The sequence below is a fragment of the Stegostoma tigrinum genome, chromosome 30 (genome assembly GCF_030684315.1).
Source record: "Stegostoma tigrinum isolate sSteTig4 chromosome 30, sSteTig4.hap1, whole genome shotgun sequence".
Lineage (NCBI taxonomy): Eukaryota > Metazoa > Chordata > Chondrichthyes > Orectolobiformes > Stegostomatidae > Stegostoma > Stegostoma tigrinum.
Genome location: NC_081383.1, coordinates 17,432,851 through 17,451,171, shown reverse-complemented (window position 1 = coordinate 17,451,171; position 18,321 = coordinate 17,432,851). Strand labels below are relative to the sequence as shown.

General features: G+C 39.9%; 1 protein-coding gene across 4 annotated transcripts in view; it reads right to left on the bottom strand.

Moving 5' to 3' along the window:
* Positions 1 to 18,321, bottom strand: part of LOC125465862 (protein strawberry notch homolog 2-like) — a 156,021-nt gene that overhangs the window by 54,674 nt on the left and 83,026 nt on the right. For 2 of the 4 annotated variants that reach the window (XM_048559786.2, XM_048559785.2), the window contains 3 exons: positions 14,573 to 14,725; positions 8,346 to 8,423; positions 2,958 to 3,054 (listed from right to left, as the gene is read on the bottom strand). In XM_048559786.2, the coding sequence (XP_048415743.1) occupies positions 2,958 to 3,054; positions 8,346 to 8,423; positions 14,573 to 14,725 (328 nt within the window). The remainder of the gene's footprint in view (positions 1 to 2,957; positions 3,055 to 8,345; positions 8,424 to 14,572; positions 14,726 to 18,321) is intronic. The other 2 variants (XM_048559787.2, XM_048559788.2) reach the window with 2 other exon arrangements.

The window sequence follows — 18,321 nt, the reverse complement described above, 5'->3', positions numbered from 1 at the left end:
TCGCCGTTCCTTCACTGTCGCTGGGGCTATATCCTACAATTCTCCCCCCGCCCCCCTCCCCCCCGCCCCATAGCATTGTGGGTCAACCCACAGCAGAAGGACAGCAGCGGTTCAAAAAGGCAGCTCACCACCACCTTCTCAAGGACATCTAGGGACGGGCAAGAAATGCTGACCAGCCAGCAACACCCACATCCCAAAAAACAAATAGAACAAAAAGCTAATGACAGTGCAAAGAACAAGAGTTTGAAGTTTTGCAACAGAATGGCTTTGTCCAAAATGGTTTTCATTGCAATCTTCACCATGTAAAAGTGTAGCTGCCTTCAAACAAACCCAAGTGCTGCTAGTGTGATGTCTAAATCATGGGTTGTATTCTTGACATGTTTCAAGATACAGCATAACATGCCAGAATTCATTAAGGCTATACTGTCTCCAGAGATTCCCAGGCACACCTTCAGGAGAGGCAAGACATCTTTTGGGATTGCAGAAGTAGAGATACATAAAGTCAACAAATTGATTTAGAGTCCTAGAGTTCAAACGATTCTTTGGTCCATCTGTTCCATGTTGACCAGATATCCTAGACTGATCTGGTTCCATTTGCCAGCATTTGTACAGTCAAGGTAATCATCAAGGCATTTAAATCTCCTGGCCTTTAAATTTAAAGAAACGTTTGTAATTTTAAATAAAAGTTCTTACTATTTCACACTGAAAATTACCATTACCAAATCTGTGTTACATGACAGTTTACACAACTATCATATACAATGTAATATGTGCTGGGCCCAGAATCTTGTCCCGAAAGCTTTGAATCTTAGTTTACTTCTTCTGAGCATGAGGCTCAAGGTCTGCACTTAAGGATGCTATGCAAGTTGGCATGGAGGGCAGAGGAGCATGAGCTATCATGAACTAACGTGTTACTAGGGAGGACACAAAGTAGTATGTAGTGGCATGCGTAGTATGAGGAGAAGTTGGCTCAGGGCTAGAAAGTTGCTGTTCGTATTTTTTTTATTTAAAAACCTGCAACACAGAGGTAGAGTACTAAAGGCCAGCCTTCCAGACAGCATCCTCCAGACCAAGTAGATTTTTGATGGTGGCAGACCTGACCTCCTGCTGACATTCATATCCCTCACATTTGAATTCCCTAAATCAAAATTAGATCACGCTAAGTAAATTGTATCAAAGTCAGGATTGCACACCTGGGCATTTTCCTATTTCTACACAGAACAAACATCAGGCCAGGGAATTAACCTATCATTCACAGAAAATCATAGAATTCTACAGCATGGAAGCAGGCAATTTGACCGATCAAGTCTACACTGACTTTCCAAAGAGCATCCCCCGAGAACCAAACCCCTACTACTATAATCCTACATTTCCCACGGCTAATCCATCTAGCCTGCACATCCCTGGACACCATAGGCAATTTAGCATGGCTGATTCACCTAACCTGCACATCTTCAGACGTTGGAAGGAAACCAGAGCACTCAGAGGAAACCCACACGGACGTGGGGAGAATGTGTAAACACCCGAGGTGGACTCGAACTCAGGTCCCTGGTGCTGTGAGTCAGTAGTGTGAACCACCCTAGCTGAAGACAATATTTGTAGGAAAGCATGGGTGGATGTTATTTCTTAGGTAGAAAACAGCAAAACCATGTAATGGTTTTGTGGTAAGTGGGCCAAGAACTAAAGATATTTGGAATGTTAGCATCGCTCAAGGGTGAGAGTTATGCTGGCGTTCCAAATATCTTATAGCTTGTGGAAGGTAGGAGTAAGGAAGCTATTGGAAAAATCAAGTGTTGAGAACAATCAGGGCATTGATTCGGTTCTGGTCACAGAAAGGGAGAAGCGGATGAAACTAGTGATGTAACAGAAGACGACAGTGGGTAGCAAAGATTTTCATATGGACTACGAAGTTAAGGTTACAGCTGAACAAAACACAAGAGGTTCACGCTTTTGGATACTACTTTTAACTTGGGACAGAAAATTTAGTAAAGTACCTAAGATTTTAAGGAAATCAAAATAACAAGATTTGATAACATCAATGTTAATTTGGAGATTTAAGGTTCAACTGGTTTTAATGTCAAGTAAAGTAATTATACAAAGTGACAAAAGCTTTGGCAGCAAAGAGGAGTGGAATAAAGGTAAATGTTATCCATACAGAAATGGTAAAAGCTAACAATGTCTCTGGAAGATATTGCCTAAGGAAATCAAAAATAATCAACAGGAGGAGGAGAGATTAAAGTCAGTAACTGATACTGAGATGGAGGAAGGGAGACAACATAAGTTGTTCCAACAAATGTAGTATCCATCATGCAATAGGCAGAAAATGAATCATGGAATGCCATTTAGGAGAATTAAGAAAGATTTGTTTAAAGGTGGGACTAGTTAACATATAACACTATCATATAAAACAGTCAGAAGGTCTTATAGCATCGCAGCAGTGTTCCTACCTGTGCGCCACTTGGTCAACAAATAAGTTTCACCTCAGGCAGTAATCCCACCGGAGAATTGGTGTAACAGGTCAAAGTGGGTAATAAAAACAAATAAAGTGACGTTTCTCTGAAGTTGCCTGTATTTTACATAGATGTTACCTCTAGATTAGGATGGAAGGGACCTAAGTGGCCTTACAACAGAAATGGCCAAGAGCACTAAGTGGTGTCTAACTGCCAAACCAAGAGCTGTGTAGTGTCCCTACCTCTGAATCTGAAGATTTAGGTTCAACTCCGGCTAACCATGTAAAGGTGTCGAAGCATGTCTGAACAGGTTGACAAAAATAATAATTCAGTGATATTTTTGTACAGAAATTACATTTCTGAATGGCTTAATTTTCTTACAAAATAAATTTCATGGCTTTTTTTCCTAAAATTGGGGCAGAGTGTTGGTGACCAAACATAGTAAGTATAAGTGCTTCACAAATCTATTATGATAAATTATCAAATAGAAACATTTTCATTACATACATTTGGAAGGTACATATTCTGCGTATGTTTCTGCATGGCCCAATTCTTCTGTCTCCTCATCATCAGCATCTTCTTCCTCTTCTGGTTGTGGTGGAGTCTGTAACAGCAACAGAAGTGCCAGTGCCATTCAAACATGGAGAATCTACTGGGAAATTTATGTCTTTTTCATAACAATGGCATGCTTTCAATCATCAGTTCACTGTCAGCTTTTAAATAGGAGGATTGTATCAAATATTTCTATTACTCCAACTGTAACACTAGCAATATGGCATTTTAAATTACAAAACAAATCTCCAAGACAGGCAGGTAATATTGTTCAAACATCTATCATCGAAAATCTTTTTATTTTCAAATAACAAAATCCAATTTGGTAAGCAATTTTGAGCATGGATCAGTTTATGTTTGAGATACTCCTAGCAAACAGTCTACAACATTTAAAGTATAGATGTCTGCTAACACACTGTGCTTTTATCTTCCAAAAGGTGTAAAACAACCTTTCCCGTCTTCCAATGTTCTGAAAAAAATCCATTTCAGTACATTCCTTCCAGGATTGCCAGAAACATTGGAGTTCTAAAATGCAGAATAGAATTATCATTTCATAAAGTGCTTCAGTTATATGTAATTAAGTTTTTTTATTCATTCATGGGTTGTGGACATTGCTGACTGGAACAGCATGCATTACCGATCCCTAATTACCTAGAGGGAGTCAACTACATTTCTGCGGGTCTGCAGTCACACAAAGGCCAGACCAGGTAAGGATGGCATATTTCCTTCCCTAAAGGACGATAGTGATCTAGATGGTATTTCCTGACAATTGGCAATGGTTTCATGGTCATCTTTTAATTACAAATTATTATTGAATTCAAATTCAATCATCTGCCATGGTGGGATTCAAACCCAGATGGCCATAACATTAACTGGATCTCTGGATTAATAATATCATGATGCCATCGCTGGCCCGGTAAAATAACAAGTGTATTCCAAGAAGGCTACGGACATCAAATTGTCAATTTGGCACAAAACATAACAAAATTATTCAAGGGCCCTCATCTGGATGACCCTGAACGAGGCCTAAGTATGTGTCAGATTTGTGCTAAAGGACAGTTACGTGCTAAATGTGACTATCTTGCAATTATTTTCAAGGTAAGTAACCTAGGTAGCTGTGGGAGTCAATGGGATTATAGTGGATATTAGTGGACTGTTTATCCCCAGAAATGGAACAGAGGTGTTGAAGAAGGAAAGGGAGGAGTCAGAGACTTATAAGTCATTTATAAACTATCATATTTTTACATACTTAGATTACCTGCAGTGTGGAAACAGGCCCTTCAGCCCAACAAGTCCACACCACCCCTTGAAGCATCCCAACCAGACCCATCCCACTATAACCCACACACCTCTGAAAACTACGGGCAATTTAGCATGGTCAATCCACCTAGCCTGCACATCTGTGGACTGTGGGACGAAACCCACACAGACACGGGGAGAATGTGCAAACTCCACACAGACAGTCGCCTGAGGGTGGTATTGAACCCGGGTTCCTGGCGCTGTGAGGCTGCAGTGCTAACCACTGAGCCACCGTGCTGCCCTTTTATTTTCAACTTTCTACAAGAAAAAAGTTTGAAGCAGTGTTGGGTGTTAATAACCATGTCCTAGGCATTACCTCTCCATATAAGATGAAGAGGTCTTGAACCTAAAATATTTGGAAGACATTCTATCTAACTTGCATGCCCGTTTTGTATTTAACCATAGCTAATTCTTTAAATTACCATATCTTTTCATATTTCACTGAAATCCTGATTGCAGCTTAGTTCAATATTCATTTTTTTACATCTTTTGTTTACAGCGTGTTTTTTGAATTTACTTTCTAAACTTCTGTTTAATTTTTGTTTTCGATCATCATTTTGCTTAATTTCCCTACAGTTGAAAGCCTTCTTAGATCGCTTTATGTTTCTCAAGACTGTTGAAAATTCCACATGTGAATCTGTAGTGGGGGGGGGGGGGGGGGGGGGGGTTCGAACTAGTTCTGCTTTGTAGCATTTAGAAGTGTAAAGTGTGAGGCTCTACTTAGACTTAAACAAAAATGCAAATTTACCAAGGCCCCAGCACCATATTTATAACAGTGTAATAGGCACAGTCATGTCAGCAATCTGGCTAATTCTATGGAAAATTGATGACCCAGCAAAATCTAATCCAAATAAAAGCTGAAAGAACTGCAAATGCTGTAAATCAGAAACAGAAATAAAAGTTGTTGGAAAAGCTCAGCAGGTGTGGCAGCATCTACTAAGTGAAATCAGAGTTAACATTTTGGGTCTGGTCACCCTTCCTCAAAACTGATGGTAGCCAGGAAAATGTCGGTTTAAGTGCAGAAGATTTTTTTTTGGGAGGGTGGCACGCGAAGGGCTAACGAGTAAATGATAGGTGGGGATAGAGCCCAAACAGAGAGAAGAACAGTTGGACAAAGGAGTGGATAACAAATTGGCTAGAGTGGACAGCTGTTAATAAATAATAATACATAGAGTATAACAGCAGACTATTTGATAACACGCAAAATAACAACTAAAAGAACCACGGATGCTGCAAATCAGAAACAAAACAGGAATTACTGGAAAAGTGCAGTAGGTCTGGCAGCATCTGTGAACGGAAATCAGAGTTAATGCTTTGGGTTACAGTGAACTTTCATCAGACCTCAGTGCTTCCAACAAGTTTTTATTGCTCTAAGGCCTGGTGTGCGCGGCTGGGGCCTAGAACATGGGGGAGTTCAGGTTCTAAAATTATTCCACGTGATATTGAATCCAGGGGGCTGCAGGGTCCCCAAGTGGAAAATAAGGTATTGTTCCTCCAGCTTGTGCTGAGCTTCGCTGGAACAGTGCAGCAAGCATGAGACAGAGATATTAGCCAAGGAACAAGGTGATGTGTTAAAGTAGGAGGTGACTCGAAGTTCAGGGTCTTTGGAGGAGATAATGGGCTGGTGTTACACCATCGGTGGATGCAGTGGACAGTGCCGTGGGGGGTTGTTGGGAGTGAAGAAAGAGTGGACCAGTGTGTCCCAGAGGAAATGGTCCCTGTTGAAGAACAAGGGAGGGGTGGAGAATGTGTCTCGAGTGCTGGCATCTTACTGGAGGAGGCAAAAAGAATGGCTGATGATCTTCTGGATGTGGATGCTGGTGGGATGGTAAGTAAGGACAAGGGGAACCCCACCACTGTTGAGGAAGAAAACAGAAGGGATGAGGGAGGAACTGAGGGAGATTGGTCGGACTGGGTTGAGGGCCCTGTCAACCATTGTGCTGGGGAATCATGAGTTGAGGAACAAGGTGGACATTTTGGAGGCTCCCTTGTCAAAGTTGGCCTCATTGGAGCATATGCAATGTAGACAGAGGAACCGGGAGAATGGAATGGAGTCTTTACAGGAAGCAGGGTGCAAGGATTTGTAGCCTAGGTAGCTGTGGGAGTCGATGGGATTCTAGTGGATATTAGTGGCCAGTTTATCCCCAGAAATGGAACAGAGATGTTGAAGAAGGAAAGGGAAGAGTCAGAGATAGACCAAGTGGAAGTCAAGGTGGGGTGGCAATTAGAAGCAAAATCAATGAACTTTTCTAATTCTGGTCAAGAGGGAGGTAGCAGCACTGATGATACCATCAATACATCAGATAAAGAGTTGTGGGTGAGGGCAGGCTAGGACTAACAAGGAATGTTCAACATTGTGAGACAGGCATAACTGGAGCCCATGCACATACCCTTGGCCACCTCTCTGACCTGAAGAAAATGAGAGGAGTTAAAAGAGAAGTTGTTCAGGGTGAGGACAAGTTCAGCCAAGCGGAGGAGGGTGGTGTGGGTGGGGACGATTCAGACCTTTGCTCCAGAAAGAAGCAGACAGCCCTAAGACCCTCCTTGCAGGGAATGGGCGTGTAAAGGGATTGCACGTCTGTGGTAAAGAGGCGGCAGCTGGAGCCTGAAAACTGGAAATTCTGAAACTAGCGTAAGGTATCAGAGGAATCGCTGTTGTAAGTGGGCAGAGAACAGGGAGAAAAGATAGAATCAAAGTAGAAAGAGATGAATTCTCTGGGGAAGAAGCAGGCAGAAATAATTGGTCTGCTCAGGCAGTCCCATTTGCATATTTTCAGAAGGAGGCAGAAGTGAGCTGTGCTGGGCTGGGGGACTATTCAGCTTGGGGTAAGTGGGCTGGGGAGGTGGGGATCATGACATGAAGTTAGGTCAGTGACCGTAGTTGATACAATTGCCTGACCTTTCAAGGAGTTATGACCCACGGGGAGATAGGAGGTGGTATCTGAGAGCTGAGACTCAACCTCTGCAATGGAGGTCAGTACGTCAGACTACAATAGCACCAGCCTTACTGGCAGGCTTAATAACAAAATCAGAGTTGGATCTTCGCACACAGAGTACAGTCAGTTTGCAGGAAGACGGTCGAATTGAGTGAGAATGTGGGTAGGGGTGTGTGGGTGGGCAGAGAAAGTGAGGCAACCAATGTCATGTCAATAGTTGTCAACAAACAGATCGAGTGCAGGTAATAGGTCAGTGGGAGGCATCCAGGTAGAGGGAGTATGTTGGAGCTGGGCAAAAGGGACTGAGATCGGCAGAGGTCCCTTGTCTAAAGAGATGGGCACGAAGGCAAAGACGATGGAAGATGAGTTAAACATCACATCGTGCCCAAAATACATTAAGGTGGGAATGCACAAGGATAAAACTGAAAGCTTTGGTCTGTTCAGAACATTCAGCACCAGACAGTGAAAGACTAGGAGAAATAGTGAATACCCAACAGGAGATAGGGTTAGGGGAGGGATGGAGCCAGCACAACCTGGAATAATGACAAGTCAATTTCCGCTTGGGGTCCCTGCAGCTCTCCGGACTCAATACGGAGTTCTTTTAATTTGAGGGTTTGAACCCTCCCCATGTTCTAGTCCCCTACCAACTTAACAGGCCTTGGTATCACATGGTCTGCCATTACACACTACCTACTGTTAGCCACTAACAGTCTCCATTAACAGCTATTCATCGTCCCAGCCAACTTGTTATCCACTCCTTTGTCCGTCCAACTCTTCTTCTCCCTCTTGGGGCTGTAAACCCACCTTTTGTTTACTGTCCCCCACCCTATTTTCTACATATAAACTGACATTTTCCCAGTTATCAGTTCTGAGGAAGAGTCACTGGACCTGGGATGTTAAGTCTGATTGCTCTTCACAGATGCTGCCAGACCTGCTGAGCCTTTTCAGAAATCTAATCCAATCTTTATTAATGAGAGCTTTCTATTATGTTTTTAGAAACTATGGCTTTACTTTAGTAAATTAAAACTTCTCAAAGATTAACAAGAAAATTATGTTATACTTCTAGAACATGAATGGAAACTACTGACAGTAGTTTCCTGGAAAATACCTGGAAGGACAGAGTTGGCCCATTGTTGATTTGCAGTTGATTTGAAAATGGCAGATTTAGTGGAAATGAATGTGCAAACTGTAAAACACAAACAAGGCAGAGATGAGTTTTGCAATAATATGTCAAAACAAGAACTCACATACTCAAAAGCCATTTCATCCTTGAATACCTTCCAAAAAAAGCTTAAATATGGAGTAAGTAAGATCTCCAGATACTTCTAAAGAAAGAAGGATTATGTAAATATCAGTTCAAAACCAGGTTGGTGTCTGCTAAGACCTTCATGACTTTGTATTTTATCAAAACATTTTGCTCAAACTCTTAAAAGAATGGATTCTGACACTTTTATAACCATCCTTCAGTAAAAGTAGTTCATTTAAGAGGGGCCAGGAATAATCATGTATGAGTCCTCTTAGTAATCGACTCAACATATATAAAGCAACTAAAAAAACGTTATATTGTGCCTTTCGTACCCACCATATATCAAAAAGGAAATGATCCCAACTTTCTCTAGTGATTATGACAATGTGCAAACATCAGAAAGAAACACTGGCAGTACCGGATCTGCTCACTTAGCCTGTTCTACAATTTCATTATATTGTGGATGATCCATATCATATACCTCCTACAAGCCTCGGTTCCAAGGCCCTTAATGCTCTTGTCTAACAAAATCCTCGCATTTTCAATTTTGAAATGATATATATTCAGCAACTTTTTTTTGACAAAGTTCTGGATTTTCCCCACCATTATGAGAATAAAGTGCTTCCTGATATTATCTCTGGGCAGCCCAGCTCCATTTTTCAGTTTATAAGAGTTCCATTAACCATCTTGAATACTTCAACCAGAGCATTCTTTAATCCTCTTTACTATAGGGAAAACCAAAAAATACACTTACAAGTTAGTCATTAACCACCTCCCCAACCCCACACAGAGTAAAACCTACATGCTAAAAGCTTCAACTTCAATCTCTAAAATCAATTTTAAATTTATTGATAAAACACACACATTGCATCACACAAGTTCCTCACAGTTTTATGGGTTTCACTAAGACCACCTTTCCTAAGCCTCAATAATTATAAATTCAAACTACACGGGGCCTGGGTTGAAGCCCAAGCTGCACGAGAAGCAAGTCACAACATCTGAGGTGGCTGATCAAAAATATTTCTTTCTCTGGCAATCAAAACTGTTTGTAATAACCTTGTTGTGATCTCCCAATGCTCTGTGGGGTTGCAGCAAGATTTCTGTAGTTTAATTCACCATTCTCCTGGCAATAAAGGTGAACATTCCTTTTGCCTCCTATGCTATGTAGCATATTAACCTCCTCTGTTTCATTTAAGTGGACACCACGATCCTTCTATTTCAGCAGTCACTTCTTTTAAACACTAGAATACAGTTAATCAGATAGTGAGGTACTGCTTAACTGTTAACACAATTAACATGCCTAGTATTTTTTGGATAGATAATGGTGCCTTCCCCCAATTTTGCATCCAGATTTTCTATTATTATTGGGATATTTTTAGTGTGTTTAAACAAATATTTTTTATTTGTCTTCGTGGCTGAAGTCTCTGCCGTATTCTTGCTTCCCACTATTACTTCCTCAGCCTCTTCAGCACAGGGGCAAATGTTTAATTTCTCTCTCCCATTTTGTACACTATTAAACGCTCTTATTCTGCCTTTACATATATTTCTAATTTGTTCTCACAATCCATTTTTACATTTAACTTATTTTTGGCCAGTTTTTAAGCTTTTTCCAATATCAATATTCATTGTAGCCTTTTCTTTCAATTTTAAATGTTAGTGAGCTACAGATGTTTTAAGCTTCTCACAAAGTCTTTCTTCCTCAAAGGATTACTGAACGTCAAAAATCTGCAAATACGTCCTTAAAAGTGATCCTCAAATACTGCAGCACTTGTTTACAATTGCCCATATTACTTTATTTCTGTCTCTGAGAGTTGTGGCACTGGAAGAGATTGGTTGGTGCTGGTGGTGAAGACATGGAGAGATTTGTAAACAAAGCTCACAATCTTAAAAACAGGATGTCTGATGATGTGTAATCAATGTAGGTCAGTATTGCAAGCCAAAATGTGGACAGCAGGGTTTAAGAGGCATTGCGATAAGGTGGAATGTAGGGGATTACGCAGGAGTTTGTAGGATAGACCTAAAACAGAAAGCATTGCTGTTGAAATGCAACTGTTATTGCAGCAGGTGCACCTTTACAAACAGATGCACTAACATAAGTAAAGCTTGCAGAAGATCTTGTATCAGCCAAAATAACTAAACAATGCCGAGCTTCCAAAAACACATTGATTAAGTGTCATAATAAGATCTTGGATCTGAAGAAGATCCCAGCAAATGGGCAGCTTACAATGAGCCTCAATGTGACAATGTTACACCAGAATTCTTGAAATAACTTTGCCTCTTGCTCACACCTCACTGACCCAGTTCTATACTAATATCAGCATAAATACACGCTTGTGGATGTAGCATATGGTAAAAATCATTGCTATTCCAAAATCCAGAAGAGTTTACATGGACAACCAGCTATTGACTGATTTCAATATTTTCTGTGGGCTTGAAGAACTGTGAGCACATTACTTCCAGAGATACACATTGCAAGGTAAAGACCATCTTCAATGTTGAGCAAGCTGGTTTCCATAAGGGGTGCAGCACATACAATCAAATTCTGATACTTACCACCTATATCACAAATGGCATCCAAAAGAACATGAAGACAGACACAGAGCTACTGGACCTCATAGCTGCCCATGAGGGTGACAGACTGGCTTCCTCCTAAAGTTGCTCAGGATGCTTCCAAGATGGCTGGGATAGTTGTTGATGCATCCCTTTGCAACAGTCAATTTACAGTCTACTTTAAAAAAGGGAGAAGTGCATGGAAAAGGCTCATCAATGGGCCACCACAAGAACCATCCTTCTGCGTACTTAACCAGAGACATTACAAAGGACTACTGTTGCAAATGGCTTCTCACATTGAATCCCTTTAAAATCATATCCAGCACATTACACCTCCACAATGCCAGTGCCAAAGAAAATTGCACACCTAGAAGGATTGCTCGAGATTAAAATATGATCCTGAACCAACAAAATCAGGAATGACACTAGATAAGTCTTTGCAATCTGGGAACATCCGAAAAAAAGAAAGCAGTAAAGGTTAAAAACAAAAACAACTTATTTCCCAAACTTGCTAGACCAACATGGGATGCTGCTTCCACAATACTGTATTGTGGACTTCAGCAGGGATCCCATCATATGCAGCAGCAGGGTTATGTGTATCTTTCTAGCATAAGTTACCATGTACACATTTTGTTGATACTTGACTGAATACAACAATGCGCATCATAACTGAAACCCTCAAACCAACACCACCCTGGCTTCTTGCCGTCATAAGCAGCAGTCCTCAACACATCCACCAACTGATGAAAACCTACAAAGGTTAGTTGAAACAATTATTCTACGCCTCACTGACACACTCTATAGTTATGTGTATGATCAACCTTCGACCCATCTTCCTTTCCAACTCCCCACACTGGACATCCTTTCTCTGCAAGAACTACCAGCAAACATCTTTCGGATCAAGAAATGGGAAACCTGGAAGTCATTAAGAAGTTCCTTGTGACAAATTTCATCTGTCAAATGGCATGTTTTGAACCATTATGCTGAAAGTAGTCCTTGCTAAATAGGTTTACGTAAAGCCAGGAGCCCCATGTACCCAACCCCAACTGCTGGGACCGCAGTACAAATCACTTATGCACAAAAAGAAACAAACAAAGCTGCATACAACTGAGTAGTGTCCCCTTTACAGAGTTAATGGCAAGTAAATTGTTTTAAACTCAGCAATTGAGAAAGGAATGACTTGGCTCCAGAGGCTTGCATTCACTAAATAAATAAATGAACCCAATTTGAGAAATCGGAATATACTTCAATTTGAAATTGTCTAATACAATGCTTTACAGTTGGTTACATCAAGATGCATTATTTCTACAGGTTAAATCCAAAATGAATGGAAAAAAAGATAATCACCATTAAGATTATTTCCTTAACCTGCAATCCTTTTAAAGGAAAGAATGAGTACCTGTAAGGGAAAATTCTTGCAGCATGAAGTATTTATCATGCAATTGTTCTTTCAGACTGTTTACTCCTACTTGTAAGAAATGGTAAGCTGCAACTGGGAAGAATAAGATTTCACAAGAGCAGTAAATATTTCTTTAAAATAAATGAACTTATTGGTATTTATGTAAGACTCCTGAAAGAACGATACTATTTTACACACCAGAAGCTTTTAGGGGCATATTAGCTTGAAATCTTCTCCCTTTCTGACACAGCTGGGTTACATATCCCCAACAACAAAAACGTAATGGGAAACTTGTACCAAAGCATCAATAGATAGCTTGACTGATCTTAGGGACACAAGGATTTTCATGCCAGGGTCTTCAAATTAAAAGCAAGATAATTGCAGTGCAAAATTGTTGAAGCCTTCCAGAAATTTCACAATTTACGACTTAGGGCTGGAAAATTGTACATTATTTAAGAATGAAGAAATTAAGTTATTAGAGACATGCAAATTTGTCATTAAATAAGACCATAAGACTATTAGACATAGGAGTGGAAGTAAGGCCATTTGGCCCATCAAGTCCACTCTGCCATTTAATCATGGCTGATGGGAATTTCAACTCCACTTACCCGCACTGTCTACATTGCCCTTAATTCCTTGTGAGATCAAGAATTTATCAATCTCTGCCTTGAAGACATTTAATGTCCTGGCCTCCACTGCACTCCGTGGCAATGAATTCCACAGGCCCACCACTCTCTGGCTGAAGAAGTCTTCTCATTTCCGTTCTAAATTGAACCCCTTTAATTCTAAGGCTGTGCCCATGGGTCCTAGTCTTCCTGCCTAACAGAAACAACTTCCCAGCGTCCTTTCCCCCACCCTTTCTAAGCCATGCATTATCTTGTAAGTTTCTATCAGATCTCCCCGCAACCTTCTAAACTGTAATGAATACAATCCCAGGATCCTCAGCTGTTCATCGTATGTTAGGCCTACCATTCCAGGGATCATCCGTGTGAATCTCCGCTGGACACGCTCCAGTGCCAGTATGTCCTTCCTGAGGTGTGGGGCCCAAAATTGGACACAGTATTCTAAATGGGGCCTAACTAGTGCATTATAAAGTCTCAGAAGCATATCGCTGCTTTTATATTCCAATCCTCTTGAGATAAGTGACAACATTACATTCGCTTTCTTAATCACAGACTCAACCTGTAAGTTAACCTTGAGAGAATCCTGGACAAGCACTCCCAGATCCCTTTGTACTTTGGCTTTATGAATTTTCTCACCATTTAGAAAATAGTCTATGCCTGTATTCTTTTTTCCAAAGTGCAAGTAAAGCAAAAAGAAGAAATAGAAAATGTAAAGGATTGCTATCATCTAAACAGAGCAGTGGTTTTAGACCACCTACCAAAAGGCAATAGGACTAGAAAGACAATTAAAAAGGTGAACAGTGGAGAGGCAAAAGACTGCTGGTGTGAACTGGGAAATAGTGAAGAGGAGACCAAGTATAATGGAGGGTCGGAGAAAATTATGTGTATGGCAATTGGGACAGCTTAGAAACACAATGCCATGCAAAATGAAAATAAAGGGAAGAATATTTGTTTGATCAGAAGAAGGGGATAATACTGCTTAGGAGGAGGAGGAGGAGGAGGAGGAGGAGGAGGAGGAGGAGAGATTGTTGCAAATTCCAGCGGCTCAACTCATTACCTTTTGAGTCCACTAAAGGGCTGTTACAGTTGAGCCTAAAGTGTCTCAAATTAAAGTTAGGAATAACTGGGTAAGGTTTTCTTCTCTACACTACGTGCAACAAAATATGAAATACATTCTCAATAAGCAGCATTACAAATTTGCTCCGTTTGGATAGTATCTGAGAACAGGTCTGGACTGGTGACATATCAAACTCACCCTCTTCTGCCAGTTATGCCATCAGATCAGACATAGACTTCTCAATGGAGGTTGCTTAAGGACATGAGTCTCTTCTTTGATAGATCTTTTTCATATTCTTTTTGCTGGAGTATTCCAGTGAATACCATTATTCACCCATAACCGTGAATTATTTAAAACACTGCATAAGTGTCAAAATGACCAGAAGTTTAATGTGCCTAGAATTTTCAATGTTAGCAGAGTTATCGTTGCTATCAACAAACTGAAATATATCCAGTCATACCCTTTCATTACAGACCTCTAAATTGGAATCTAATCTTGAATCCCAAATACTTGGAGTAAGAACATCCAGATTAAAATCCTCAGTATCAGCAATATCAGACAGTGACGGATCAGGCGACGAGAAAAGGGAGTTATCGTCCATACAATTGAAATCCTGCAAAAACAGAGATGAAAAATCAAAGAAAAATATATATTGGAACACTTCTTGCTGAACGCTCAAATGAGACTTTTAAAAAGCCCTTTGGTGCTACAACATTTTACTTTTTTATATGGCAACATAATTGTACTTATAAAGAAAAAATCTATAATCTATTCCCATTAGTCAAAGCTGTTGTCAAAAATGTTTACAGCAATGCATTTTACTTTTACCACAATGTTTTCTCTGCAGGTTTACAATTGTAATACTTTTCTTCATGGAATAATGAAGTCACAACACCCATGAAACTAATATTCGAGGAAGGGGTTTGACTCGACCACAAAGTTTCTGGTGCCATGGATTCTGTTAATTGCACGTAAACTTGAAGCAATTAACAATTCTGAATAACCAATCTGTTAATGTCAAATATCTAAGCAATTACACTTTAAAGAATATAGCCGATTTAGAATCTCATGCCTTGATACTACTAGACATTTTCTAATTAATCTGATCATGGAGCAGCTGGAACTTGGGCCTGGGCCAGGGCTTCCTGGCTCAGTGGTAGAAATACTACCACGGCACCACAGGGTACGTTCTTATGCTGCCAAACACTGCTGAAACATTTTGCTCCTTGTTTTAACCAACTATTTCCATTGACGATTTACTACTCAAAAAAAGAGCACGCAAGTCTAGTAAGCTTTCAGGTGTCAAAACTCTACTGGTTGCAATGTGTTGTGAATAAACAGTAGCTAGTTCATGACCAATGATTTCGAATTGTTCTTGAAGATTTTACATGCATTAATTCACACAGTCAACAGATTTGGTGTAAACTAAATTAATTTTGATCCAGATATAAATGCAAGTATGCTGGACATGGCTAATCCCTACAGTAGGTTGGGACTAAAAACCACAACATTCTTTAGTAAGGAAGTAAGGAGGGAATTATGAGTTCCTTGGCATCCTAAAGTCAGACAGGAGAAATCCAGGACAGGACTGGCAATCAGAAAGTATCAAGACATGGTGTTGTGGACTGGGAACACAATGACCAAGGGTGAGCTGAAATTCCTACCAGTAGTTACAAGTAGTATTAAAAATGAGGTTGGAGGAATACATGGTCCCTCTAAAATCCCACTACTCCATTAGACACAGTATATGAAACAACAGCTCTATGGAACAAATGACAAGTCTGATTATTCATGCAAATTTCTCCAGTTAATGATACAAACTTGCTAAATTAATAAACAAAAGTGATTTATCTTAAAAAAAGATTTAATTGATAAAGATGCAAAGTGCATTAACAGTTTGAAACATAACAGTATAAATCTACCCCTTCTAAATAACTTAGTGCAGGCGTGCGCGCGCGGGTGCGCACACACACTGAATGGTGATGATTTGGATAACTTCTCTCCAAGTCACACAAACTAAACTTAAAAATATCAAATAGCCACAGCTTCTGACAGCCATAAATTCAATATTGTGACTTTCAGTAAACGAATTCAGGCAGTTGGCTGAAGACGCATGACATTGAGAATGTATCTAATGTGTTCCTTCTGTGAATTTTAGAAAATAAATCTAATTTGTATTTTATTGATCTTTCAAATGAACCAATATTCACAACCTACCAAACACAAGCCCTCAAAAATGTTCAGAATGGAACCACATTCATAAGCCTGCAGTCAGCAGAATTTGCTTGAGGAACAAGAAGGATAGAACTCCCTTGCTCTTCCTTCGCCACAAACAATGCTACAAAAAGCAGCTGTGTGATCCAACTGCTCCAGTATAAGCTCTGGGAAACACAGCTGGCCATTGTTAATTATTAATCACAGTTGCACAATGGGAGTCTGATTATAAATGTGGTAAAGACGACAAACATCACACAAAATGCCATAATAAAAGCAATTATATTGACATATGGAATGTTAGGAATGGGTAAGAGTTGCATTGTGCAATTTTTAAAAAAATTAACAATTTCTCCCTATCCATTGTGGGTGAGAAAGAGGTGTTAATATTGACTCATTATTTCTGGACAAAGTATTTGGATTGTATCAAATATGAGTTGTGTGTGGCTGGAATCTCAGTTAATGAGAGAAACAGATACCAGAAGAACGCGAACAAAAGTGAAAGCGTAGCAAAAGAAATAGAAGTGAAAGAAAGCATGAAATCAAAAATGATAAGATATAGAGTGTGGGATAAACTGTTGGGAAGGAGGTGGGCAATAGAGCAATAGCATGGCAAGAGAGAAATTACTTTATAGTGGCAGGGCAGAGTGTAAGCAATGAAAAAGATTATAAAAGATGCTTGTGAACTACGTAAAGCTTGAAAAATTACAGCATTTCTGTTACTCCAATGTAATTTCAACATCTTTCAGGATCTGTCATTTGCAAAGATTTCATATCTGTTAAATTTGGCTGATGTTTGCATGAAATACACTTCTGTTCCATTGTGTAGTTCTTATCCTATCACATGATTGCGGCGTAAAATAGAGATAGCAGCAGCCAGAAATGAAAATCGAGCTTGTTGCACAGTAAATATTTGCAAGTTCAGTGCACTTAAATACATACGCTATGTTGAAAGAATTTTCATGTTATTGGTCATCACCCACTTACAATAAAGAAATAGATTTTCTTAGATAACTATGAAATGAAATAAAATTTACAGCCTGCTAAGCAAAAGGACGTGAAGCTGACAGTACAGTTCTGGTCACCGCATTATAAATTGCATACAGTTCTGGTCACCACATTATAAGGAGGATGTGGAAGCTTTGGAAAGGGTGCAGAGGAGATTTACTAGGATGTTGCCTGGTATGGAGGAAAGGTCTTACGAGGAAAGGGTGAGGGACTTGAGGCTGTTTTCATTAGAGAGAAGGTTGAGAGGTGACTTAATTGAAACATATAAAATAATCAGAGGGTGAGAGAGGGTGGATAGGGAGAGCCTTTTTCCTAGGATGATGACGGCGAGCACGAGGGGGCATAGCTTTAAATTGAGGGGTGAAAGATATAGGACAGATGTCAGAGGTAGTTTCCTTACTCAGAGAGTAGTAAGGGAATGGAATGCTTTGCCTGCAAGAGTAGCAGACTCGCCAACTTTAAGTACATTTAAGTCATCATTGGACAAGCATATAGACGTACATGGAATAGTGTAGGTTAGTTGGGCTTCAGATCGGTATGACAGGTCGGCACAACATCGAGGACCGACGGGCCTGTACTGTGCTGTAACGTTCTATGTTCTGTGTATGGACACTACATGTTAAGGTACAGATACTGTATATTACTCTTGACTTGAGCCAATGAATTATTTTAAATTGCTCAAACATGTTATTTGCAATTATAATGTTAACATGCGAGGCAAACTTAATATATTTAACAGGTCAAAATGCAATTATGCAGGTAATTTGAAATTTTCCTTCAGAATTATGGAAGGGGTTTAATCTACCTGATTAGAAAGTATTGTACCCATTTATTGTGAACAAGTACATCATGCAGGCAGATCATTGCAAAAATGTATCGATTTGCTTATGATATTTCTTTTACTTAGCATGAATATTATACTTTGAGGGGAAGTGGGAAGTTAAAATTGATAAATATAGGATTTGAAACCAGTTTTAACGTAGTGTA